At 41.3% G+C, this 27,308-nt stretch overlaps 2 protein-coding genes across 5 annotated transcripts in view; one reads left to right on the plus strand and one right to left on the minus strand.

Annotated features, from left to right (window-relative positions):
* Positions 1-27,308, minus strand: part of LRRC31 (leucine rich repeat containing 31) — a gene marked incomplete at its 3' end in the record, with an annotated part of 120,294 nt that overhangs the window by 48,919 nt on the left and 44,067 nt on the right. The gene's annotated exons all lie outside the window — the stretch shown is intronic.
* Positions 1,173-26,052, plus strand: SEC62 (SEC62 homolog, preprotein translocation factor). 2 transcript variants are annotated; one of them, XM_081862692.1, is made up of 8 exons: positions 1,173-1,345; positions 10,410-10,518; positions 11,665-11,770; positions 12,672-12,888; positions 18,557-18,649; positions 21,021-21,081; positions 21,396-21,515; positions 24,084-26,052. In XM_081862692.1, the coding sequence occupies exons 1-8, from the start codon at positions 1,310-1,312 to the stop codon at positions 24,554-24,556; spliced, it is 1,215 nt and encodes a 404-aa protein (XP_081718818.1). In that variant the 5' UTR covers positions 1,173-1,309; the 3' UTR covers positions 24,557-26,052. The 2 variants fall into 2 exon arrangements, with proteins under 2 accessions (XP_081718818.1, XP_081718817.1); XM_081862691.1 differs by lacking the exon at positions 1,173-1,345 and adding an exon at positions 6,495-6,684.

Below are 27,308 nucleotides of genomic sequence, written 5' to 3' on the forward strand. Positions count from 1 at the left end.
GTCAGTGGCAGCCCATTCCATTTTGCCTCCCGAGGCGAAATGTGAAGGTGCCCCCCCCCCCGCCTACTGGGGTCACATGGCTGCAGCTTGTGGGTTCTTGGTGAGATCCTGCCAGAGGTCGGTGCGATCTCGCAGGAACCTGGAAGCCACATCTCCCTGGCTCTGGCAGCAGGGGACAGAGTGTCCTGCAACATGGGAGACTTGAGAAGTCACAGCAGTGACGAGATCTCGCAGAAGTTCTATGAGATCTTGCTGAAAGCAGCTTTTCAGGGGCGGCCAAACACATTTTTTGCACCTGAGACAAACCACAAAATGGCACCCCCTCCTTTCAAGGGAAGAAGGGGTGAGCAAACACCTATATCAGAATCTGCTGTCCCCGTGGATCCTGCTGCCCGAGGCGGTTGCCGCACCTTGCCTCATGGGTGGGCAGGCCCTGCCTTAGATCTGGCAAAAAAGGATGGTGTTCAAGTCAAATGCTATTTTAAAGGTTCAGCCACCAGCAGCCCCTCCTTCAGGAGTTAGGAACAGGCATGCACATTGCACCATCCTGTTTTATTCCAGCTTCTGGTGTACATGGATTTTTCTACCAGCAAGCCTACCAAATAATGGTAACTTTAACCCTGAGGCCTAGTTTTAGCACTTATGCTTTAATATTTTCATTTAATTCGTTTGCTTTTACCGACACTTCGATTAGCATTTTTTTGACTGTTCACTTTTGAACCACTCGCCAGCAGTATATAAATTGGTTTAATAACCGAAACAAGTAAAAACGCCGCGAAGGGCGACGCGATGACCCAGCTGTGGGGAGCAGCGGCTTCCCCTCAGGACAGACGCCCTCTTGGTCATTCACACCTTCAGGCATATTCAACACCACGCCATCCCAGCACATGCAATAAGAAGCGTGAGGGGAAAATAAGTCGCACACAATTTATTCTGAAGCGCCGCATAGTGTTTTGTTTCAACCCTCTCCCTCAGCGACCCCGTCGCTGCCCCTCACCCGCCCTCAGCGCCCCTCCCTTCCCGCGCGAGAGGAAAAGCGGAGGGCGGGAAAGAGCCCGGCAGACGCCACGCGCCTCGCCGCCCTCCTTTATCCTCCCCTCCCCTCGAGTTACATAATAGCTCCCGCGGCCTCTCGCGAGGTTGCCGGCCGGCTGTCCCTCCCTCCCCTCCTCCCGTCCCTGGGTCTCTGCTTCCCTTTCTCACTCACACAGACAAAATCTGCCCCCCCCCCTTCTCCTCCTCCTCTTCCCAGCCCCCCTCCCCGCGCTCGCCTCAGCCCCACGTCACCGGGAGACCAGACGGGGACAACATGGCGGAGCGGAGGAGACACAGGAAGCGGATTCAGGTACCTCGCTCGCTCCTCTCCTCGCCAACCGCCGGCGGGAACCGCTTCCCTTTTTATCTCCGTCCCCCCCGCCTTCCACACGGACTCCCCCTCCCCTCAGTGCCTCTTGTGGTAGTTTCGCCTTCCTTCTTTTCGGCCTCTTTTATTCCCTCTCTTCTCTCGCCCCCCCTCCATCTTCCTTTCGCCACAGGGCCAGCCACGTCACTGCTCTCCCCTTCTCTTCAGGGCATCTCTCTCTCTCTCTCTCTCCCTCCCTCTCCCTCTCTCCACTCGCGCCTCTTTCCTTAGTGGGAGACCCATGGGCGCTCCAGTCCCGCATTCCCACCCCACCCTCCAGTAGCTCCATACTGAGCAGATGTCTCTCCTCCGCCCAGGATGTCTTTCTGCCCTTTTCACCCCACCAAACACCTCCCCCCCCCCCCGGACTGTGGGGCACCCCAGCTCCAAACGGCAGATATCACTCGCGAGCTCCTCTCCCATCTGCGCCTCCCGCCGTGCTCTTTTTGGGTGCGTCTTGACGGTGCCCCACCTACAGTCCCACCACGACTCATCCTTTCCCCATTTCTGTTCTGCGGTTCGGATGGTTTTCCCTCCGCAGAGGGGCATCCCGTCGCATTTCTTGGCTATGTGGTTCGAAGCCTAGTGTTCCCCCAAATGGCAGCCCGACACTCTTTTCCAGGCTCACCCTACAAACAGTGTAAACGTTTCTACCATCACAACAGCTGTTAGCAAACATCTTTCCACTGTTAATTGTCTACACACCCACCCCTTATTGCACCATGTTGTGGCATGGAACTACCCCCCCCCAAAAAAAAACACCAACCCCACTTCATTGCCAAATGTACCTGTGAAACCCTGAGGGAATTCCCCAATAAACTGTCTTCTCTTTACACCAGCATAGTAGGCTATCTATTTCACATACATCCAAAATATACACTTAGCATGCATGGTTATCACACATACAACCTGTAACTGTGAGAATTTCCTATTTGGTGAGCACTATACTTAATGCTGTTTAATCACCTCTGCATCATGTGGAGTTTGCTTGTTGCATGCTAGTGGATGCCACCCTGTTGCATTACAATATCAGTTTTTCACTTCTGCTCAATCCTGCTAATTCTAGCACGCTCGCTCATTTACATGACCTGTATTCATTATCATCTTCTGCAATGCCCTTAGGTTCACAGGCATCCTCACACACACCTAGAAGAGTGTTTCTTCTTGGATGTTCCAGATGTAGTGACAGCATATGAATGAGTCACTTTTTCTGCAGTCAACTGCAGTAATTATTTTTGGTAGTCTCATTATGAGAGGAAGGGAAGGGAAGTTTTTCTCACTTCAAAGCTATGCTATAAAGTCTTCTGCAATAGATGACATATGTTAGGTATGCCACATAGTTATGTGCTCTGTAGTGAACAAATATATCTTTAAAAGTATCTGTGTCAATGAAGCTGTGCTATGTTTGTTAAGGTTATTTAATTCAATATCTTCCAAAACTTGTTCAAATGTGGAAAGGCCAAATAGTGACAGTACTGATAAAAGTTTAACTTATGTTGCGTTCAGGGTAAGAATATGCAAAGTCTGTAAAGAATATTAACACTAGGTGGACCATTGTTTTTACAGTTCCAACGCTTGGCAAAAACATGATATGATATTATTAGCAGTTATAATTTTGTGCAGCCTAAGCATAATGTTTATTTGATTGTAATAATTATGCCAACAAATATTTGAGAAATGTATTCTAAAATATTCATGGCCAACTTGACAGCTACCATCCTGTTTCATTGTGGCTTTGGTAAAACTATTCACCAAACCATAAAGATTGTGAATGAGCTGCAGACACACACTATATACCTCTCTTCCTCCTGTTTTTTTTTAAATTCTGAAATTCCCTCCCCCTCATTGCCTCCAAAGTGTGAGGCTTCTCTCAACACCTCTCCAATTAATATATAGTCTAAAAAAGGTTTAAACTGTAGGACAGTTTAAAGCCTGAGTTACTCACAATTAATACTAAAAATAATCTTGTATGTTATCTAGGTTATAGGAGCTCTTCAGTATTGGAAAAGATTCTTTAAAATATTGTTTGTTGTTTTTACATGCCAGTGGAGATAACATTTCACAAACTGTTCCTAGATAAAGCTGGAGTAATCTCTTGCAAATGTTTATGGACCTTTGCTTTTGAGTGTCGCAGTATGAATATGTTGCATCTTTGATTGCCAGGACGTTGATCTCATGCAAAACATTTACTGACAGCTTTGGATACTTAGCATATGCTTTATTAGTAATATGCTAGTTTAGTGTGCAATACATTGTGCAGTCATCTCTTTCTAAATATATTTTGTTTGGGTGCTGGATGGTTTAAAAATTATTTAACGAGGGAAAAACTAGTTCAAATAAGTTTATATCAAATAGTAACAGCAATTATTTCTCTTCAAGAGTAGCACTATTTCTTGAATTATGCCCAGTGCCACAACTATTGGGGGGGGGGCTAGCTGGGTTTCTCCCCCCAAGGGGTGCCATTGAGGCTCCCGGCCTGTTTGTGCATGTGTGTACACAAATACACATGAGGGGTTCCAAACCAGGTCTTTGACCTGGGTGAAATAAAGCCTACTTAGTTTTGCCCCTGATTACGCCATTTCCTTTTGCCACTTTTCTAATACAGTGGTGCCTCGCAAGACGAAATTAATCCGTTCCGCGCGTCTCTTCGTCTAGCGGTTTTTTCGTCTTGCAAAGCAAGCCCATTGACGGCTTAGCGGCTTAGCGGCTTTTAGCGGATCAGCTGATAAGCGGCTTAGCGGCTTAGAAAAGGGGGGGGGGGAGGAAAAAAACCCTGTAGGAACTTGCAAGATATTTTCGTCTTGCGAAGCAAGCCCATAGGGAAATTTGTTTTGCGAAGTGCCTCCAAAACGGAAAACCCTTTCGTCTAGCGGGTTTTCCGTCTTGCGAAGCGTTCGTCTTGCGGGGCACCACTGTATTTCTATACAGTATTTCACTTTAAACACCCCGATTGTCACGTTGCTCTGTTCAAGGTTTGTAATATATATATATCAATTTTATATTTTGTTTGGTGTCATAATGAATAGCAGGCTGATGAATGATACTTTGCTTCAGGATGAGAACAGAAATCGGGCTCCGGCGGCGCAGCAGCAGCAGGAGGCCCCATTAGCTAAAGTGGTGCTTCAGGTTAAGAACGGACCTCCGGAACGACTTAAGTACTTAACCTGAGGTACCACTGTAGTCATATATATTGAGCACCTTCACTTAAGATTTAAACTTCAGACATTTTCATTTCTGTCTTGAAAGAACAGGATATACGATTTACAAACATGATTGACTCCAAATCTCAAGTCATTTAAGTTAATTTGGTTCTTGGAGGGCAGTTCATCTCACAAGCGGGGAAGTTGGTACAAAAAATGCTATTTAAGAACAGACTGTGCGTGCCAGCATCTTGCATGGGTAACTATGTTAAACTGACCTTTGCTTCAAGTTTCTTTGAAGAAACTGTAAAAACAGCTGTGGCAAACAAAGGCAACACTGGTATTGGGTAGCTATTTTCTGTTGATAAGAGACTGGAGAAGCCAAGGCAACATGATCTCTGCCTCAAATTCACAACACTTCTGCAGTTATCACGTGCTTATTAGTCTGAAAGAACCAAAATCTTGTCACTTGGAAAAGTAGGCAGTGGTTGCTTGGACAAGGAAGGGAGCTACATGCTCTTCTTCCTATCTCTGCATTCCGTTTTAGAGATGTGGTCAGGTGCCCTTGATGCAGTTGACCATGTCCCCTGTAACCATCACCTACATTCAGCTGCTTACCATAAGCACTGCTATTCGTGTGCAAGTGCTTTCGTGTGCAAGCCACTTTCCGATTCAAGTGAAATCTGTTATATGCAGTGCTGCTGAGAGGCAGGCACAGAGGTACTGATGTACTGGACCCTCAGTCAGCAGGTCCTCCAGTTGCTGAGTATTCATTTTTTAAAAAATGTCTCTAGACTTAAGTTGTGGAGCAAAATGTGCAGGCAGCCTTCTATGCAGTTTCTGTGAGATGAACTATATTTTTAGTGCAGTGGTATGGTAGGCAACTTTGTGATTGAATATATATGGAAATATATATATAGGACAGAATTGTGTTCTGATGATTCTTTATAGGTTGTTGATTGGACCCTAGAAATCTAATAAATTCCTTACATATGGGCTTTAGTGAGTAATGCAGGAGATGAAATTTAATTACATATGGTTATATGTTCAGATGAGCAGTGGTGATCTACCCTGGGCCTGATCCAAACCAGTTTAAGCTTAAACTTGTTAACTAGAACCTATTCCATACCAAATCCAGGGAATCTCACCCATTTCTTTTTTGTTTGTTTGTTTTCTGTTTTTAGAATGTAGATTTTTAATATTGCGTATTGTGTGGAGTGCCTTTGGACACAGAGACCATTTATAAAATATTTTGCATTCAGAAAAGAAATACAGTTAGTCCTAAAGCAGAAAAAAGGAAAAAGGCTCCCCATTATTTATTTGTTCGTTTATTCATTACATTTATATCCTACCTTTTTTTTCTAAGGAGCTCAAGGTGCTGTACATGGTTCTCTGCCTTCTCATTTCTCCCACAACAACCCTGTGAGTTAGGCTAGGCTGAGAGATAGTGACTGGCCCAACACCCAGTGAGCTTCATGCTCAAGTGAGCTTCAGCCCACCCCCACTTTGAACTCTGGTCTTGTAGGTCCTAGCTGGACACTCTAATTACTGCACTGCACTGGCTCTCTAAGTAGGTAGTTAGTAGTCTATCATGTTAATTACATGAACTTAGAATATGCTGAAAAAATTGCTAATTGTATTTTTCTAATGTGAGCCTCTGTGCATAACAAGTTGCCTACCTTTGACGTACAAACAGTATTTTCCAAGCAAGTGTAATTGTGTCTGAGACAGCAAATTACAGAAACGACTATTGTTTTAGTTAGCCTATCATATTGCACCATTGCTAAACAGCCCTCTTGCAAAAAGAGATTTTAACATACCAAGGTGAACGTGTAAGAATTTAAGATATGATGACATTGTTTCCTTATTTGCATAACATTACTTCCTTACCCGCAGTGGCTTGCATAGGGAAAAGAATAGGCTCCCAAGTAGCTTCTAGCAGCTGCTGCTGTTGTCTTTGCTACGACTTCAGAGCAAACGTTCCTTCTTTGCTCAGTGTAGTAGTTAAGGTTTCATCTGGACATACTTTGTTCCACTGGTTCATTTCTGCACAAAGATTTCATGTGGGGATATGAAGATGAGAGTCCAGAGGACACGGCCCCATTCTACCCGCAGCTTCCTCCTGATCTATGTGGAAATGAGGTGCTGGTTTTAGTAATTTTATGGGGATTGGGAGGGATTGGCTTTCTGCAGCTGTTCATATATAATTCTATCCAATAGACATTCTTTTAAGAATATTTATTATTATTATTATTATTATTATTATTATTATTATTATTATGTTTGTATTATTTCATTTTATAATTATATAAAACAGAGAAAACAATTATAACAGATAAAAATTAAAATATGAAAAACAAAACTATAAAGTAGGCACGTAGAATAAGTTAAAATAACAAAATCCAAGTAAAGACCATCAACTTCACCAGCTCATCAAGCATAGTACCAGATTTGCCAGACTTGTGACAAGGGTTGTCTTGAAAATGAAGGTTTTGCTGTGTATGTCACAAAGGAATGCCAAATCATATAAAAAGTGTCTGAAGGTTCTAGTCCTTGTCGAAATCTCAACTTCTGCGTTATTTTTTCCCTATTATAACTATATTCCAGAACGATTGGTATGAAGTGTCTAGTTTAAGCTTTTTTACTGTTTTCCATTGAGTTGCAGTTACTATTCATGCTGCCAAGATCATATACTGTATAAGACCAATGCTTTTGACAATATAGTTACATTGGTATCTTCAAAAATATTCAGTAACATTAAATTTGGACAAGAAGCAATAGTGTTTTTTTATTAATAATTGTCATTTCTGTCAAAATTACATTCCAAAAATAGTACCAACTAACATTCCCACCATGAATGATAATAAGTACCAAGTTTATTGCAATCCTTCCAACAATTAGGTAATCTAGAAGGAAATATTTTAGACATTTGCAAAGGAGTGCTATTACCATCTGTGTAATAATTTTAAGGCATTTCCCCCAAGAAAACTGGAAACAGATTTTGAGGTTAATGATTCCCAAGTTTGATTCCAATCATTTGGAAGAATTTGTGTGCCATATTTTTTTGAAGTGGGTTCCATAGATCCAAAAATTACATTAAGCAATTTAGAAACTAACCCTTCCCCCCCTCTTACCCATTAGTTTGATTAGCAAAAATTTCCAGGATTTATCTCTCTTAACATTGTATAGTTTTTGCAGGACTGTTTTTGGACGCTCCAACCTGTTTGCAAAAAGGGAATAAACAGCTGTGTCATCAATAAACTTGCTTCACAGGCTCAACATGATTTTTCTGTCTTGTAGCAGGTGGAGAATGTTCTGTAGCTTCAGCGTGGTTGCTTCATTTTAATAGTTTTTTCAACCAAACAGGAACTGTCCAGTACTATAACTTTTTAATATTATTTAGCAAGTGTGTATGTGTTTTAACCAGCTTGCATGTTCTTTCCATTCTTCTTACTACTTAGCTGCCTTGTTGTAGGTGAAACATTAAAAGGTAGAAAACAGAGCTAAATACATTGTTTTAAAATCTTGTTAGTTTTAAGAATCCCTAATCACAACTTTTTGACAGACATTTAGCTACAGCCCTTTCTGTTTTTATTTATTTATTAGCCATTTATAGGCTTGCATTACTTCCAAAAGATCACACACCAAAGCAGAGTATGAAACCAATTTAAAGCTACAATCATCAAATAAAATAATTTAAATAAAACACCCATCTGGAATAATGAAGCAGTTAATAGAAACCATAATAATAATAATAATTTATTATTTATACCCTGCCCATCTGGCTGAGTTTCCAGTGCAGCAAAATAAATAATTTATAACCAGACTAAAAGCAACTGCAGTTAAAACACCCAATTAGCTGACACCAGAAGCGTTTTGTAAGAGCTGGGGTTTTCATTTACTACTAAAAGACCAACATTATAGGGACCAAATAGCGGTTCATGTTGTGTTCCCCCACAGAGAATATCAAACTCTGCACCTTCACAGTTTTGGTTCCCTAAATGGAGGGGACACTGAGCTTTCCCTGTGAACATGGAGAAACAGGGCAGGAAATGCTCCTAAAGAGATGCAGGACCTAACCTAGACAGATTAAGGCCTTAAAAACTATCACCAGCATGCCCGAAGCAAAAATGCAGCCAGTAAAGATGAGCAATGACAGGAGTGACATTCTTTTTGCAACGTGTCCCTGCAGTTTACCTAACTGCAAACCACCTGCAACTTCTGAACTGTTTTCCAGAACACATAGAACACATTGTAATTGGCATTAGATGACAGAAGTGGCCTCAATACGCTCACCTGTGTTAAGCTCGTAAAATGGCCTCCTGTTATTAGTACTACTACCTGAGAAGCCCTCAATACCAAAGAGTCCATGTTCATTTCCAGACTATGTACTTTGTCATTAAGGGGGAGTATAAAAGGTAAGGGTAAAGGTAAAGGACCCCTGGACAGTTAAGTCCAGTCAAAGGCAACTATGGGGGGGGGCCCTCATCTCGGTTCAGGCTGAGAGAGCTGAAATTTGTCCACAGATAGCGTTCCGGGTCATGTGGCCAGCATAACTACAGTGGTACCTCGGGTTAAGTACTTAATTCATTCCGGAGGTCCGTTCTTAACCTGAAACTGTTCTTAACCTGAAACACCACTTTAGGTAATGGGGCCTCCTGCCGCCACCACGCTGCCGGAGCCCGATTTCTGTTCTTATCCTGAAGCAAAGTTCTTAACCTGAAGCACTATTTCTGGGTTATTGGAGTGTGTAACCTGAAGCGTATGTAACCTGAAGTGTATGTAACCCGAGGTACAACTGTAAAACGATTCTGGCGCAGTGGAACACTGTAACAGAAGCCAGAGCGTATGGAAACACCATTTACCTTCCCGCCGCAGCGGTACCTATTTATCAACTTTCACTGCTGTGCTTTTGAACTGCTAGGTTGTCAGAAGCTGGAACAGAGCAACGGGAGCTCACCCTGTCACGCGGATTCACACCGCTGACCTTCCGATCAGCAAGCCCAAGAGGCTCAGTGGTTTAAGACCACAGCACAACCTGTGTCCCAAGGGGAACGCATCTAGGGATGACAGAATCACATTTCTCTCCACTTCTCCAAAGCCACTAAATTAGAAAACTGTCCAACATTTTCCCAGTCTTTGAAGTTTCTAAATACAATCAACCAGCTTCATTTGGACACTCTGGTACATAAATTCTGTAAAAAAAAATAAAGCATGTTGGTGTTCAAATATTCTGCCAGCTCTGTTCCCACCTTGTGGTTGCTTCTGTTATGTGTTAGCATGCTGAACTGCTGATAGAGGCAAAGAATCTAGAATAGTGTCCCACTAACAATTGATGTGGTTAGCCATTCTTAACTTTTATATTTGGTCTTGGGAGGTATATTTCCTATACAGTGGTACCTCGGGTTACATACGCTTCAGGTTACATACGCTTCAGGTTGCAGACTCCGCTAACCCAGAAATATTACCTCGGGTTAAGAACTTTGCTTCAGGATGAGAACAGAAATTGTGCTCCGGCGGCGCGGCAGCAGCAGGAGGCCCCATTAGCTAAAGTGTGCTTCAGGTTAAGAACGGACCTCCGGAACGAATTAAGTACTTAACCCGAGGTACCACTGTATTTCCTATATCATGCATCTGATGGACTATAGTCCATGAAAAATTATGCTATGATAAATTTGTTAGTCTTTAAGATTTCACAAGTCTTCATTGATAATGAGGCATTTACAAAATATTAGCGTGTAACTATCTGAGGCATCATGTTCCACTTGCTATGAAAGTGAGTTGAGGAGCTTTGTAAAATTTCAGTACAAATGAAAATACTGTAGCTTTCTGCTTTAAATTTGCATTTGCTCTGTTTTCTCTTAAAGGAGGTGGGTGAGCCATTCAAGGAGGAAAAGGCTGTTGCTAAATACCTGCGTTTCAACTGTCCAACCAAGTCTACCAATATGATGGGTCACAGAGTGGATTACTTCATTGGTAAGGTTAAATATTATCCAAATCATGTGGCAACCTGATTGTCAATATTTGTAGCACTTGGAGGAAAATGTTTTTATTCTTGCTTTTACCTGGGAGATAAGTGGGGATGAGAATCTGATTAAAACTAATCACAGCCTGATCCCCCCCCATTTTTTGTTTTTTAATAAGAGCATTTTATGGTCTGCACTTCACCTCAGTGAATTCCAGGGTAGGAGTAGAATCTTTATCTTCTGCAGAGTGTAGAAGTTTCTGGTTCAGACTGTGTTTATTTTTATTCAGATTTGAAAGCCTGAGTGTGTGACGGCGATGATAACACAACAAACATAATATTCCTATGGTATTAGTCATAATAATCCAGTGGAAAATGGATTGCTGATGGTTGGTGTCCTCTTATGACAACAGCAGTGATAACTGACAAGATAGTTTTGCCTTCTCCCATACTAACCATTGATGCCATCTCATTAACTGTGACAACTTGTATCTAATACTACAATTTATATCCTAGCTGTACTTCTATGGAACTGCTGCACTGTGTAGGACCCTGAATATCTAACTACCACAGGGCAGCAAGTCTGTAAAACAATTCATTTTTATCTTAGAAAAAGAGAAAAGATATGGAGGAAGCACTCTGCTTTCTGCCAAAATGTCCTCGGCCTACTTAATCCACTAAGCAGTTTATCTTCATAATCACTTGCAGCAGATGGAAGCTTTGGGCTGCACTTCTTGCTCAGTTACCTGGGAGTAAGCTCCACTGAACTCATTGCAACTTACTTTTGAGTAGACATAACAGTGTGTGGTTCAAATAAAAGGCCCTCAGCTTCCCATTCCTTCAAGAGTATAGAAATTTGGACAAACCTAAAAGGCTTCAAATACTTCCAGACATTGCATGTATGTGTACAAGGTTTATTCATGCTGAAGCCAGAAAAAAGTAAAAGTGAAAATGTCATAATCAATCAAAATCATTTCCTAGGTTTTCCTTGGACTCAAAAATTGTTGGGTTCTACTGTGGGTGAGCTTTTTAGACAGACACGTCATCAAATGATGAACAAAATTATTTCTGTTCCAAAATTTCCATTTTCTTTAGGACTGGTCACATTTTTCCAGTGTAGCATTCTTGTGAGAGGTATGGTGTGTTTTTCTTTTTAGCTTCCAAAGCTGTGGATTGCCTTCTGGATTCTAAGTGGGCAAAAGCCAAGAAAGGAGAAGAAGCCCTGTTTACCACTCGAGAGTCTGTAGTTGATTATTGCAACAGGTAGGCCTGGTTGTTTTAATGTTGTTGTAAACACTATGAATACTCCTAAATATAATGTTACAGAATGAATTAAAATGTATTTTCATTGTGTTATTTCCAGGTAATCAGAAAGTATTTTTATATCTGGACTAGTCATGGAACCATAGATCCTCCATAGTTGTCTTTGGTCTTTGCTACTACTGTATGGCTTTACTCTCATTCCAACAGCCTATGCAGCTAGGATTATTCTAGTTGAATTACAACATTCAGTTGAAAATTACTTTGTTACTGCAGTTGCAGAACTCCAAAAACTCAGCAACAAGACCTTATTATCTTGTCAGATTATAGTTTTATGCTTTGTAGGAATAGAAGAAACTGCCTATAAATGTTAAAGTTGGCTGGTTTTTATTATCAGTATTTTATGAAGAGTTCCCTTGGGTTAGGGTATATTGTCAAAATGTGTTGGAAATAGTGGTCTAATTTTCACTGTCATCTATTACCTTTACCATTTGTCACTGTTTTTTAATTAATAACATGTGCATATATCTAAGTGTGAAATGGCAACCAATAGTGAAGATTGATATTTTATGTGCTTATAAGAAAATAAGTTTATGTATGGCAAGTATTTTTATACTGCTCTTCAATCCTATTTCCTGAGCAGCTTACAAAAATTTCAAGGAGTAATCAAGCTCTGGCACTATTCTAATGACTGTTTTTTAAATACAATTTTTATTTAAGAGATTCGCCCCCCCCCCCCAATCTTTCTTAATAACCTGCCAAATGTGGTGTAGACTTGGTTTGGTCATAGTTGTAGAATGGATTGCTTATTTGATCAAAATAGTAGTTTGAGTTTACTTTGCCATATGACTCCACTTTAGCAGTGGACTCCCAGATTAAGCATGAACTGAATTTTTCTTCTAAGACTTTTAAAGAAGCAGTTTTTCCACCGAGCTCTAAAAGTGATGAAGATGAAGCCAGACAAGGATGCAAAGAAAGAAAAGGAAAAAGAGAAAGGAAAGGCTGAAAGTGGAAAAGAAGATGAGAAAAAGAGCAAAAAAGATGGCGGAAAAGAAGAAAAAGCTAAGAAGGAGAAAGAGAAGGAAAAGAAGAAGGATGGTGAGAAAGAAGAAGGCAAAAAGGTCAGTATGAATCCCCAAGTCCAGCTGAGATGAAACCATAATATAAACAGTGGATTAAATAGCATTCCATTCAGAGTGAGAGAAAATTAAAAACTGCAAAGAACTAATATTAAAGATTAATGTTAAAGACTTCTAGTTTGGATTTTTTTACTTACCATAGCTTTTCTCATAATACTTTGGGGTCTTTGTAATATAGTTCCTCATGAGAAAAACACTGTACATGTTCAGTGGAGGACATTAACAGTATGGACTTGTTTTTACAGGAAGAAGTGATAAAAGCTAAAAGAAATTAAAGAATACATAGTGCAAGGTACACACTTAAGAGAGTTTTAGCATTTTTGCTGTCATATTAATAGACATGCTTAATAAAACATTTAATAAGATTAGTATTACAGAGATAGTTCTGTGAATTTTTTCGGGGTGCTCAAAAGGTGTTCAGTAGGTTTCAGTGGCCCTTTCTATTACTTATTTCTGAAATAGATTTGTGAGAAGTATTTTCTGCAGTGTACAGTAATCTTCATCCCAATTTGTGTATGAATAAATGTGTTTCTGTCGGGGCACTCTAATTTGGGAAGAGGCAGTAGACATGGATAGACATAATTTCCTTCTCTCTTTTTCATCATTAGGTTCAATATTAAAATTTCAAGAATAAATACTAATATATGTGCTTAAGATTGTACCATATGCATACTGTAAACAGTTTCAAGTTCTAAAAAAGTTACTGTTTTGATAACTACCTCTTTTAGTATTGGTTCCAGATTTAAGTTTAAGGAAACCTGAAATCCTTGGGGTGAATTTAACCATAGATGAATATCAGTTTCATTAAAAATACAAGGTCTCTTATTTAGAAATACAATATACTCAGGTAGGATGCATAAAATAACTGAGTTTACAATTTGTTTGAAACACATATTCCTGTCCTGGAGTTTTCCTGTTCAGGTGTCAGCCATGCCCTTTTCCATGACACTACATTTCATCTAGTCCTCCCTCTGTTCTCCCCCCACTCCCTGTTGCCCATTCTAACCACCCACCACCCAACACAATGTGCTGTAGCAACTGAGAATGCTTAGTCCTTATTGGGTGGGCCTGAGAATTTTTCCCTACAGTTTTTTGTTTGTTTTGTATTTCTGCAAAAGATCCAACTGTCAGCTGAAAAAAAAAATCAGCTGCTAAAATTGATAGTATGAATCTCAAGATAAGTCAGCTAAAAAGGTTTGTGGAAGGAAGGAAAGTTTCTCATCCTCCTATGTGCAGAAGACCCCCTCCAAGCTTTCTGGAGGATCATGCGAATTGTAATATAGCTTTTTCATGCTGTGGCCTCCTTTGGAAATTCCTTTGTTCAAGTATAGCTACTTTAAGATCATTGGCAAAGTGCCCTAGTGGATTGAAGCATTCTCCTACTGGTCTATGAATATTGCCACTTCTTATGTCACATATGTATTCATTGATTCTTTTGTGTGTAGGGATGGGCCTGTGTGTCCTATGTAGAATGCAGAAGGGCATTGCTGGCAGATGACATATTGCATTGGAAGATGAGCAGGTGAATGAACTATTGACGTTATTTTAGGTCCTGTAATACTGTTGCCAGAGAAGGTATGGGAAAAGAATTGGCATCTCGGTTTGTTGCAGGGCCTGGTTCCTGTTTTTGTGTTCTGTTATATGAGCTCTTGTTGGCGTGTAGTTGTTATGGGTGTTGTGTGTAAGCAAGAACAGGCCTACTACCCAAGACCTGTGAGAAGGAAGCAGTATTGTCCAGGATAGGCTGTAGATTATTCATGCTTGAGTGGCTATATCTGGGAGCTGTAGGTGGCTATAAATGGTGGTCTGTTGCTTTCTCTTCCTCATCTGTCCTGTAGTTGATTATTTCTGGAAATTGGTCTGACCTTGCTGATTTGCTCTTTCACTCCATTGGATTTGTATTGTAATCTTAGAAATGCCTGCTGTAAATCCTTAAATTGTGAGTCTATGTGATGGGTCAGAGCAGATGTAGTGCAGATGTAGTTGTTTTTGCTGCAACCAACTATCATGGTTATCCTACTGGACATGGTTTCCTTCTATGAACTTCGTTAACTTGTTCTAGGATCTAAGATGGATTATGGGCGATTCTCCCCTTCCCTCAGAAGACCCCCCCCCCCGACATCACAAACTACATTGTTTAGAAGGGCTCACCAATTCTCCAGATAAGCTTATTAGGGGGTGCAAGGTAGGGAAGGGAGAGGAGAGGAGACGGTCATTCTGTGAATGTATTTCAGAGAACATATCTTAGGATTCATACCATTCAACTAAAATCTGGCAAGTAACAAGTTATGAATCTCACAAGCTATATTTGAGCCAGTGAGGTATACCAAATGACAGATAGGTTTAGAGAACTGGACTCCATTTGTCTTGCAATAGAATAACAAGCAGCCTCCAAATTTTCATGAGTAAGAAACCTTTTGCACTGCCTAGCTTTCTCCTCACTGCTGTTTTCTGTGTCCTGGAAAAGCTACTCCTGTGGACAGGGAACCCTCAGAATTAGGATGTTATGTGGAAGGTTACAGATGGGGAAATGATCAGACATTGGGCAAAAGCAGTTCCACTTCTGTGAGCTCCTTCTATCTTTTGGCCATGTTTCCCCTCCCAGCACAGCAATCCAGGGTGAACCCTATTTTGAGTGTTCTCTGATTTTACAGAGAATCATTTTTGGGGCACAGTAAGGAGGAGGGTACAGGAAATCAATCAACCTTCTGCTTGAGTAATGTTTGGCCCAATAAGAACCACAATTACTATACAATAATTACCCATTCACCTAATTTTCATCATCTTATTCCCCTCACCCCTTTTAGGGCAAATTGTTATACAGCCCCTTACAATAAAAATGTTCAAAAAACCAACTGACAAATAGTATAATAAACTAGCAACAGATAAAATCATATCTGGGGTAGGAGTGTCACAGGAAAATCAATAGAAAACTTGACAGGATAAGGACACTTTTAGGGGCCATTTAATACAAAAGGGGCCCAAAGCAGACTTTTCAGGGCAGGATATTTCACAGATGTAGGATCATTCCTGAAAGGGTTCTGTTCCTGACTAATCTGATTGTCTTCAATGGCAAGAACAGGTCCTCTAAGGTTGATTTTAGGGCCTGAGCAGCTTTCTGTGAGTTTGGGTAGTCTGTCAAATAATCTGGTCCCAACCCTTTTGATGCTTTGAATGTTAATGGCAGCACATTAAATTGACCCAGGAAACGAATGGCTGACCAATGCAACTGATGCAAAGTGTGTGTGGTGTGGCCGTACTGCCTACCCCACCCCACGCCTTCTGGTGGTTGAATTTTTCACTAGCTGAAGTTTCTGGACTGTCTTCAGAGGCTTCCCTATGTAAATAATATTACAGTAGTGTAGTCTGAATGTTGTGTGTGTAGCTGATGCTTTCTCTAGACAGCATTGCAGCTGGTAAAAAGCATTATTATTATTACTGTATATTAAATTTGTATACCACCCTTCATCCATTGATCTCAAGGTGGTTCTCAACATAAAAATACAAGATAAAAATACAAAATGCATAATAAAAACAAGAACAAAAAAAACCACAAACCAACCCATAAACCAATAACCCCCTCTCCTCCCACCCCCTCCATGTCTACCATCTATACTTCCATAGGTAATACTGGATCTATGAATACTTTCAAACTGCATACCTGATTTTTTAGAGACAGGGTAAGCCTGTCTAAAATTGTTTGCAAACCTCTGTGCAGATCCCAAACTGTATATCCATTTTATCATGATTAAGTTTCCATTTGTTTGACCTCATTTGTTCCATAACTGCCCCAGGATACCTGATAAGGTTTCTAATGCTTTTCTGAGATTAGTAGATGGAAACGAGAAGCAGAACTGTGTGTTCTCTGCATTTTAGTGGCACACCAGCCCCAAACTCTGGCAGAGCTCATCCAGTGCTTAGTCTCCCAACACCATGTTCTAGACACTCTTCCGGAAAGAGCCAGAGCCACTGTAACATCGTGTCTCCAAGCCCCATTCAGGCAAGGCAGTTCAGAGGGATGCCATGGTCTGCAGTATCGAAGACATTGGAGAATCAAGAATCAACAGGGTTGTGCTCCTCCTGTCTCTCCTGATGAAGGTCATTAGCTAGAATGATCAAGATAGTTTAAGGGCTATAGCTAGGCTGGAAACCAGATTGTAATACTGTACAAGCAAGGCTCAACTTATGTGGGGGTTATGTTCTGGGGATAGCATATAAAGCCAAACTTGTGTGTAGTCAAAATGCATTGGGTGGAATGGCAGGTGGTATTGCCTAAAAGAAATTTTCCCCAGGCAACCCACCCACTTCCCACCCCTTTTTATTTATATATTTTAAAATTTGCCAAGCGTGTAAAGTGCACAAGTTAAATGAGTGCAAGTTGTGAGTTAACTGTCGTTATTTTGAGCATTCTTCATTTTTTGTCTGCAATTACCGACTGTAAATTATAATTAACAGCATTCAGCTATAGCTAAGCATATAAAAAATCCCTTGATTTTAATAAAATATTTTAACAGGTGCTTAAATCTTTCCTTTTGAAATTGGTGAAAATAAAAAGGGCTTAATTTTGGCTGCATTGTGCACTTATTTTTGTAACACACATACTTGAGAGATTCCATAGCACAGGTAAGAATTCATGGCACCCCGGCAGTCTTTTCAGTCCATAGTGATGGAACATTACTGGGGAATCACAAAGGGATGTGCCAGGGCAAGGACTGTGAGAAAGGGGAGAGTAAGAAGCTAGGCAGACATACAGGCAAGAAAGTTTTAAGAATTTATTTGAAAAGATGCACATTAAATAACCTATATTATGTTTGAGTTAAGATCTTTTGGGGGAATTGGTCTAATAAAGAGGAGGTTAAAGTATAAATAGCCTGTTCTAGAGCTTTGTGTTCTATGGAAGATAAGAGAATCAGTCAGAACAATTGGTGTCTGTATCTTTCTTTCTGAGTGCTCAGTAATACTAAATAGTAAATTTTAACAAAATGTTTAGCTTTTTGTCAATGTTTTATTCCTTGATTTGCATGTAACCAAAATCAGTAGGAGAATTTTAATGGATTTAAGGCGGGTATGGAGTACCTGTTCAGTTCAGTGGATAAGATCTTTGTATCTCCAGTCCTGGCAGGGCTGACCTACCTGTCCAATTTATCTCTAGGAGATTAAGTGTCAACGTGTTGTAATTCTTTATGGGACAATTTTTCTTTCTTTTAGGGGAGGTTGCATAGCCCCTTTGTCCAGGTACTCGCCGCCCAGTGCTTGGGAAGTGTAGCACAAGGGGCATTCTAAACTCTGCTTTCAAAGTGTCTGACAACCTGCTGGTTGTCAGGTGCTTAGGAGCTACTGCAGAAAGGGTTTTGCAGGCACCTTGGATTGGTGGTGCCTGCAAATCCTCATTTGGCCAAACCCCACCTTTACCTGCCTCTCTCTCTGATGTCATATATGAGGTTCCCCAAAAGAAAATGTCTAGTTATAAAGGTTTATCTGAGTCCAAAGACCATGGTCTGAAGTGGAACCATGTCTTTATCCTCAATCTTGCTTTTGAATCAGTATGTGGGAATAAAGGCAGAAGGGAAGACTCTCTTGTATCCCAGCTACATGAGGTGTTCTCATGAGCACAATTTCACTGGCAATTGTTTCCAATATATGTCATTAGGATGAGACTCCTGGCACACCTAAGAAGAAGGAGACAAAGAGAAAATTCAAACTTGAGCCTCATGAAGATCAGGTTTTTCTGGATGGAAATGAGGTACAGTATCTGAATAATCTCTGTTGCTGAAATGTTTTCCTGTCTTTAATGTTTACCAGTAATAAAAATGTGGAGAAATCCACTAGTCTGACTAGATTTTTCTTGATGTAGTTGGTCAGAATTGGAAACATCTGGCTCTGGTTTTATGAGTGTTTGGTAATGTTTTAAAATACCTGTTTTAGCTTTTTATCAGCAATTTTTAAAAAAAATATTTTTGTAAACTGCTTAGGGATTTTCTTACAATCAAGTGGCTTATACATTCTGTTAAATAAATAACAATAGGGGAATTCTTGGTTTTGATTTTTTATTTTTAAAATATATATTTTTCTGTTCTGTTGTTTTACTGCAGTCTTCTCTAACCTGGTGTCCCCAACTGTTTCAGACTACAATATGTCACCTTGAACTTCTTGGAGGAAAGGTGCAATAATGCAACAAATAAATAAATAAAATCCCTGACCATTGGCCATGCTGGCTGAGGCGGATGGTAATTGTAGTCCAAAACATCTAGAGAGTACTAGGTTGGGAGACACTGTTGTGATGTAGTTTACCTGAGTGTAATTTCCTCTGAGACCATTAGGTGAAGAACAGGATATAAATCTTTTAAATAAAGTAGGAGTCATAATCTAAGGGCTATTTTCTGTTAAGATTTCATATTTAGTTTACTTATCACATAATCACAACATGCATAAATTCCATACCAAGGCTGGATAGATTTTGGTCTGATTTAACAGGACAATTCTTATGTCCTGGTACTGTTGGTTATTGCTCCCCAAAAAGTGTACGCTTATTCAAAAGCACAGGTTTACTGCTGCCTTAAAGTCCTGAAAAGCTGCTGCCATAGACGGACCATTAGTCTTGCTTGAAATAAGGAACAGCACTTTCCAATTGTTCTTCATAGCCATGACAAGAATTACCTGTTGTGGCTGGATTCAATAGATTGCATCTCTAGGCCTGCCCTTCAAATTGTGGGTAGTTGTTATAAGGCATTGTGGGTTTATGGGATGTCAGATGTTGTTATAAGGCTAATTGAGCATTTGGTGGTGGAACCACACCACTGTTTCTCTGCTGCAAAGGGAAAGGCAGTTTGCAGGGGAGATGTAGCTCTTCACGTGACACCTCTCTACCCTACACACTACCCGCCCTGTCCATTTTGATCCTAGATGTATGTTTGCTGCTCTTGTTGCAGAAAGCAATGGTAGATGGGTGTTGTGCAGAAACAGTGATGGGCAGGGAGGAGAAGCATCTTCACCCAGCCCTGCTTTTCCTATATGTCCATCCCCAGCCCACTTTGCAGAGAAGTGTTTATCAGGTTCCCAGATCTATGATAATAACCATAAATACTTAGACCTAGTTCTCCTTAAAGAACTAGACCTGTGTCTGAGTTTCATTCCGTCACACTGCAATACTCTAGTACAGGAGAAGGGAGGGAGGGAGAGCACTAGCTGTCATGGAGAAAGGTTGCAGTTTTCTTCCTGATGCACAGTTTTCTACATGCCAGCAACTTTTTCTATGGAGGAACATTAAAGGATGTAAACTTCCATCTGCAGTCTGAAGTGACACAGCCCCAGACATAGAATTGTAGAATTGTAGAGTTGGAAGGGACCTGAGACTCATCTGTTCCAACCCCCTGCAATGCTTAGATAAAATACATACCGTATTTTTCGTTCTATAGGACGCACATTTTCCCCTCCAAAAATTAAGGGGAAATGTGTGTGCGTCCTATAGAGCGAATGCAGGCTGCGCCGCTAAGCCCAAAGCCAGAACAGGAAGACGGAGCGCTGCGGAGCGCTCCGTCTCGCTGCTCTAGCTTGGGGATGGCTGCGCGCACAGCCTCTCCAGGGCAGCGGGGTGCCTTCACCCCGCTGTCCTGCAGAAGCTAGCAAGGCTGTTCCCAAGCCAGAACAGCGAGACGGAGGGCTCCGTCTTGCTGCTCTAGCTTGGGGACGGCTCCGCGCAAAGCCTCTGCAGGGCAGCGGGGCGCTGCGCTCTAAAGGCTTCAGGGAGCTTTGAGGCTGGCGGTGGGGGAAAGCAGCGCTTCCCCCCACCGCCAGCCCCACAAGCTCTGGTGAATGTACCTTGAACGCACCTTGTTTTAGAGGGGGAGAACAAGAAAAAAAAAATTCCCCTGTTCTCCCCCTCCTATGGTCCGGTGCGTCCAATGGAGCGAAAAATACGGTAGATTTATTGTTGCACAGAGAACAAGACTTTAGCTCAGCCCATTAATAAGCTGCCTCAGGTCACGGAGAAAATGTTCTTTACATGCTACAGTGATGAACTATTGCAAGCAGAATATATTATTTCCAATCAGTTTCCTCATAAACATTTGCTTTCTGAACCTGGTTTAATTTTTACATAATCATTCTCCTTCCAGGTATATGTGTGGATTTATGACCCAGTTCATTTTAAAACATTTGCCATGGGACTCATACTTGGTAAGTAAGTGAGCACTGTTGGGTGAAACTGGCAACCCACCCAACTAACGGTCTGCCTCTTAGCACATCTGTGGCTTTCACGGGGGCAAATTCCCCCCCCCTTCCCATTGAAATAAATGGGGCTTGTTAAGTTCCAATAGATGTTAATTTTGGGCAGGACAAACACTGCAGTGCATTACAGACACAGCATCCACTTTTACAAGGCAATTGTGAGGGCTCAAAACATTCCCCCCAAATTAAAGTGGTGCTGTTGCATTTATTTCAGTCCTAAAGCTCCCAGTATTTCTTATGCTTGTGCTGTCTTTCTTTTACAGTGACTGCTGTTATAGCTGCAACTCTCTTCCCACTCTGGCCTGCAGAGATGCGAGTAGGCGTTTATTATTTGAGCGTAGGTGCAGGGTGTTTTGTGGCTAGTATTCTCCTCCTGGCTGTTGGTAAGTGTGTGTTTTTCTTCTCTTCCTCTCCATCTCTCACAGTTCAGATTTAAGCATCTCATAGACTTGCCTTGCACCATGTGAATGTTTCCCAGGTGGCCACCATATGTCACCATTGTGCCATTTGTAATAAAGCTGACTGCAAGTGTGCATTCATTCTGGTTTCTTTCACGCAGTGGGAGCAGTTCTGATGTTTGTGTTGCCATTTCTGTCTCATGGGAGAAGCTAAGTGCACCAGTCCCTGTACAGTAGTCTTGCTTACATTTCCTCTGACTGCTCTTGCAGCAATGACTTGTTTTAGGACTGTGCTTACCATTTCCCTCTAGCTTTACTGCTTCAATGAGAGACTTTTTGTCTCCTTACTGACAGTTAGAAGTGCTAAACCTACAGGAGGAGTTTGCTGTGAGGCTTGATTTACAGCATAAAAACAGCATTCTGTGCTTTATTGCACATATGATCACTTCATGGAACCATGTTTCATATGGGGCGGCACCTGATTGTACAGCTTTATGCTTAACTATCTTCCACTGGCTACAAGCAGTTCATTTACTTACGTGAAAGCATTCACTGCTGAAACTATTTTTGGTAGTAAAAGGAAGCTAGAAGGAAACCTATATATGTATAATGAGGCAGGGGAAAAGGTTAAGAGACAGAATGAGATCCCTTTAACATTCTTGAGATTGTAGTGTACAAATTAATTAAATTACTGAGCACAGACAGGACAGTAAATACAATTAAATGAAATGGTTCTCTAGAATCAGGTTTTATTCCAGATATTCATGCATCTGCTCCACATACCTACAGTCTCTCAGATAGAGGTCTCTCAGATTCTAAAACTTTATAAATGTCTTGGTCCCTGCTTACCTTAATATATTACTATTACTATTATATTTCCAGTTGTGTTGACTGTGATTGTTCAGAATTCCCCCTTGGTTCTGCTGTATATGTCTATTCCTCAAGGGCATGTAGAGAGTGGTTGTGGGCTTACTCAAAGCAGTGTAATTTCATTCTTCTAGAGACTTGCCAATCAGTCTCCTTTTGCATGTGCTTAAGCCACATCATTGGAGCTAGATTGCAGTATCCACAGCCAAGCAAAAATAGGGCTTAAAATTGTTTGGTAATGATGCAATTTGATTTTAAATGTTTTGTTATATGGTATATGTGTAATGCATGTTTTGTTATCTGCCCTGTGAGGTTTAGTGTGGTCTAGAAATGCAAGTACCGTATTTTTCGCACCATAGGACGCACCGGACAATAGGACGCACCTTGTTTTAGAGGGGGGAGAACAAGAAAAAAAAAAAATCTCCCCCTCTCTGCCCAGCGCCCCTTCAGCGAAGCGGCAGGAGGCGCTGCGCAGAGAGGGGGAGAATTTCCCCCCTCTTGTTTTCCCGCTTTAAAACAAGGTGCCGTTCAGGCGGCTACCTTGGAAGCCTGGAGAGCAAGAGTGGTCGGTGTGCACCGACCCCTCTCACTCTCCAGGCTTCAGGTTCCTTTTGACCTGCTCTTTGGGGCTGGCGGGGGAAGCCCACCACCAGCCCCAAAGAGCAGGTCAGCGAGCAGCGGAAAGGCGCAGCGGAGAGGTTGCTGCCATAGTCGCGCACCACCTCTCCAGCTGGGAGAGGGTCGCGGGGCTATGGCTTCTTTAGCCCCTCATGCGCTCTCCCAGCTGGAGAGGTGGCGTGCAGCTAAAGAGGATCCTGCCATAGCCGCGCGTCACCTCTCCAGCCGGGAGAGGGTCGCGGGGGGCTTCTTTTGCCCCGCGCACGCTCTCCCGGCTGGAGAGGTGACGCGCGGTTATAGAGGCTCCAGCCATAGCCGCACGTCACCTCTCCAGCCGGGAGAGGGTCGCGGGGGGCTTCTTTAGCCCCGCGCACGCTCTCCCAGCTGGAGAGGTGACGCGCGGCTATAGAGGCTCCTTCCATAGCCGTGCGTCACCTCTCCAGCCGGGAGAGGGTCGCGGGGCTATGGCTTCTTCGCTCCATAGGACGCACACACATTTCCCGTTCATTTTTGAAGGGGAAAAAGTGCGTCCTATAGAGCGAAAAATACGGTAAATAAAAACCAATGAGCATCTTAACCATTTAGGTATTGCTTGTTGGTGGAATCGAAAGGGAATGCTTACTCAATATTATTATATTTTAATGTTTTCAACCTTTACCTTGTAGCTTAAACTATTAGCCAACAACCAAAGTTGGTCATTAGCTGCCGGTAGAGAATGTACACCATACAGATTTTCAACCATACAGATTCTTAAAGAAGTTTAAGAATGTTAGGGCCTTAAGTAGAACTCAGCAGTTGAGTTTGCATTTTAACCCTTGATCTTAATGTAATTAATAGATATGGAAAGCAATTTCTGGAAAAGAATTGGAGGTGGGAGAACCTGGAGCCCTTTAAATTCCTGAGCTGCCGCTTAAGTGTGGGCCCCAAGGTTGCAGTGGCTTACCTAATTTCTCTCACTCAGAATTTTCTGTTTTGCCAGTTCAGGCATTGTGTCATTTGCAAACATAAATGTAGCTCTGTGTTCTGTAAATATCCTGTTTAAGACATTTGGACATTTTCTTCTTGTAGCCCGCTGCATCCTCTTCCTTATCATCTGGCTGATAACTGGCGGAAGACATCACTTCTGGTTCTTGCCAAACCTGACTGCTGACGTTGGCTTCATTGACTCCTTCAGGCCCCTGTATACACATGAGTACAAAGGACCAAAAGCTGATTCAAAGAAAGATGAGAAGTCTGAATCCAAAAAGCAATCAAAATTCGACAGTGAGGAGAAATCTGATAGTGAGAAAAAAGAAGATGAGGACGGCAAAGCTGATCCACTGGGAGGCTTGGGATCAGAAGCTTCTGGCGGAGAGCGGAATTCGGACACAGACAGTGATAGGCGGGAGGATGACCGGTCCCAGCACAGTAGCGGCAATGGAAATGATTTTGAAATGATCACAAAAGAGGAACTTGACCAGCAAACGGATGAAGAGGATTGTGAAGAGGAGGAAGAGGAAGAGGAGGAGCAAGATACTAGGCCTTTACATGAACAATCTTAATTCAGCTGTAGTTTGGGACTAAATTTTGTGCAGACAGTTGGATTTTCTATGTTGGCTGCTACACCATATTGACAGCATTCATTTCTTCCTTATTTGCTGAAATATACAGATGCAGCTTAGCCAAACAGCTTTATAACATTTTGTTTTACAAACAGAAGAAAACCACTTAACTTGATAGTTGTTGTAAGTAATCTAATATACACTTACAAAAGCCATCTGTTTCACAACTTGTCACTCAGATATTTTGGTCTGCTTAAGTCATCAAATATACGGAGGAATGTAGTTCTTTTAATAATATTTTGGGAAATTGCATGTTGTAAGTAACTACACTTTTCCAGAATAGTAATTTAAAATGGCACTTGTTGCATTTATTCCTAATAGCTTAATTTGATTGATACTTACAACAACTGAACTTTTCGGTTCATTCTATTTATATTGTTATTAATCTTCATAAAACTGTAAGACTTTTCTTAGAACTTTTTGTTTAAGAGTATTTTTTTTCTTAAGACATATAAGTTAATGCTGACTTGGCTGTAGGGTTTTAAACTTTTTAACCGTGTGTGACCAACTTAGGAAATCCAGACTGTTCTGTCCATCTGGTTCAGAGCAAAGAAGTCATCTTCAACAGGTGGCGGGGGGGGGAGAGAGCATAATTTGGAGGTTATAGCTCTTGTCTTGACTTGCCCCATCATAATACAAGAAGTGTATTCTGTACATAACATACAAATAAAGCAACCCCCTTATTTTACCTGTTACTTATTATTTGGAGGATTTATCCAGTTTTCAATTTGTATAATTAAAAGCCATTTCAGAATGTGTGTGTGTAAGGGAAATGCAAGTCACAAGGACCTAACAGAATCAGTGAGATTGGCAGCTGTGTTCATTACTGCTTTAGTTTTGTGCCAACATTCCACGTATTGAAGTCCAAGTAAACTGATTCTAATTCAACAAAAGCAGACAGCGTAGCTCTGTGTATGCCTTAATGTTAGTCTTTTATTTCTTTCTGTCTTCAGAAAGTGGAGTACTGTATTTGATGAGTAGACACTGCCATGAGAGAGGATAGGCTTGGCTTGAACATTAAAAGAAGCTCATAAAAAAAAGATTACCAAGACCAAATAATTTCTTGAAATCTTGAAGGAGTTCTGATTGTTCACTTTCTCTCTTATGCATCCCTCATTTGACTGACTTGGAAGACCATTGTGTGTTTAGTTCTATAAACATTTTTAAAGTTAAGACTTTACATCATTCCTCTGAATCATTGAATTTCAGCCTAAAACTGAAATTATGAATACAGATTCAGTTCTTTCTTAGCAAAGTGACTGTGAAGAGATAATGCTAGTTACTTGCTTGCATTTTCGATAGCTGACTTAACAGATCTCTCCTTTTTTCCTTGAACTGCTTTTTCCATCACCAGTGTTTTGACTGAAGATGTTAATTTTTTCTGATTGTGCAAATATATGCATTTTATGTGTGCATTGATAAAAACCATTCACAAATGTGGTCTGACTTGCTTATTACCTATTCCTCTCATTTAACAGCTGGGAAGGTAAAATGGTATGTTGTTTCCATTTTTCTGTTCATCTTGATAGCAGTTTTGAGTTAGCAGCATTCAATTATTTCTCTTTTCAAGAGCCCTGTCACCACCATCTATTGCTTTAAATGTGTGTGTTTTATTTCTCACTGCACTTGCTCAGAATCCTCTTATTCAGCTGCGCAGTAATTCTCAGTAATTCATGGTGTTCATTCAAAAGGTGTTAGAGTCTTACAACACAGTTTAAATATGGATTTGCTAAAACAATTTCTCTCTCTCTGCCAGCACACCCTTTTTTTACACTGAGCCATTCATGGGCAGTGCAGTGACCAAGGCTTGATGTGGAACTACAGGAGTAGAGTACAGTAACTGAAATGGCATCTGGATCACTTGCAGCTTGTCAAGTATTCAATTCTGAGTAGTGAATGCTGCCTTGGAAAGATTGCTCTTCAGCTTAGTGCAATAAGACAATTGGGCTGAGCTCTTGGAGGTTGATGGCAGATTTTTCACATCAGTGGAGTAAATCACAACTACTTTAGCCAGTTTACCTGGATGTAATCTGATGGGACATACATGACCTTTTGAGCCCATAGCAGCTGCACTTTCCCCATCTATTCATGCTAACTTATGACAGTATTAACTTGGACTGAGTTTGTTGGTTATTTGTGTTTTGAGTATCAATCAAAACTACTCAGTTGTGACAGTTGGATACCAGCTCCTGACCAATGCTTAGTGTAATATATTTTGTTAACAGACAATTCAGTCCATTGCAACCCTGATGGGGGGAAATGTGGCTGCTATGTGCTTAGATGGTAGTTTCACTAGGCCTTCTTTGAGGACTGTTCTTTACCACCTCACTAAGTACCGATGCTGCTGCATTTAGGTGAACACAGTCCAGATTTCTGCAGGTCTCTGATTAATTATTATTATTGTTTATACCCCACCCATCTGGCTGGGTTTTTTCCAGCCAGTTAATGTCCTATCTGCAACATTCAACAACAATGTCATGCAGAGTTCAGTGAACGTACATTATTGCAGCTGGATTTGGAGTGCAGGTTAGCAGTGGTAGTGCAGTTTGGGGTTCATCCAACTGGTGTTGCCAGCCAATCTCTGGTCAAAAAGGGCAGAGGCGGAGGACCTGTGGCCCTCAGACATTGCTGAACCAACTCCCATTGGTCCTAGCCAACATGGTTAATGGTTAGAACTAATGTGAGTTGCAGT

This window comes from Podarcis erhardii (assembly GCF_964252035.2).
Source record: "Podarcis erhardii genome assembly, chromosome: 5".
Lineage (NCBI taxonomy): Eukaryota > Metazoa > Chordata > Lepidosauria > Squamata > Lacertidae > Podarcis > Podarcis erhardii.

Coding starts and splice junctions, on each gene's coding strand:
- SEC62 (XM_081862691.1), top strand. CDS start 6,604: ATGTGGGGATATGAAGATGAGAGTCCAGAGGACACGGCCCCATTCTAC. Junction 10,519..11,664: donor CAGAGTGGATTACTTCATTG/GTAAGGTTAAAT, acceptor TTTTCTTTTTAG/CTTCCAAAGCTGTGGATTGC. Junction 11,771..12,671: donor GTAGTTGATTATTGCAACAG/GTAGGCCTGGTT, acceptor TTTTCTTCTAAG/ACTTTTAAAGAAGCAGTTTT.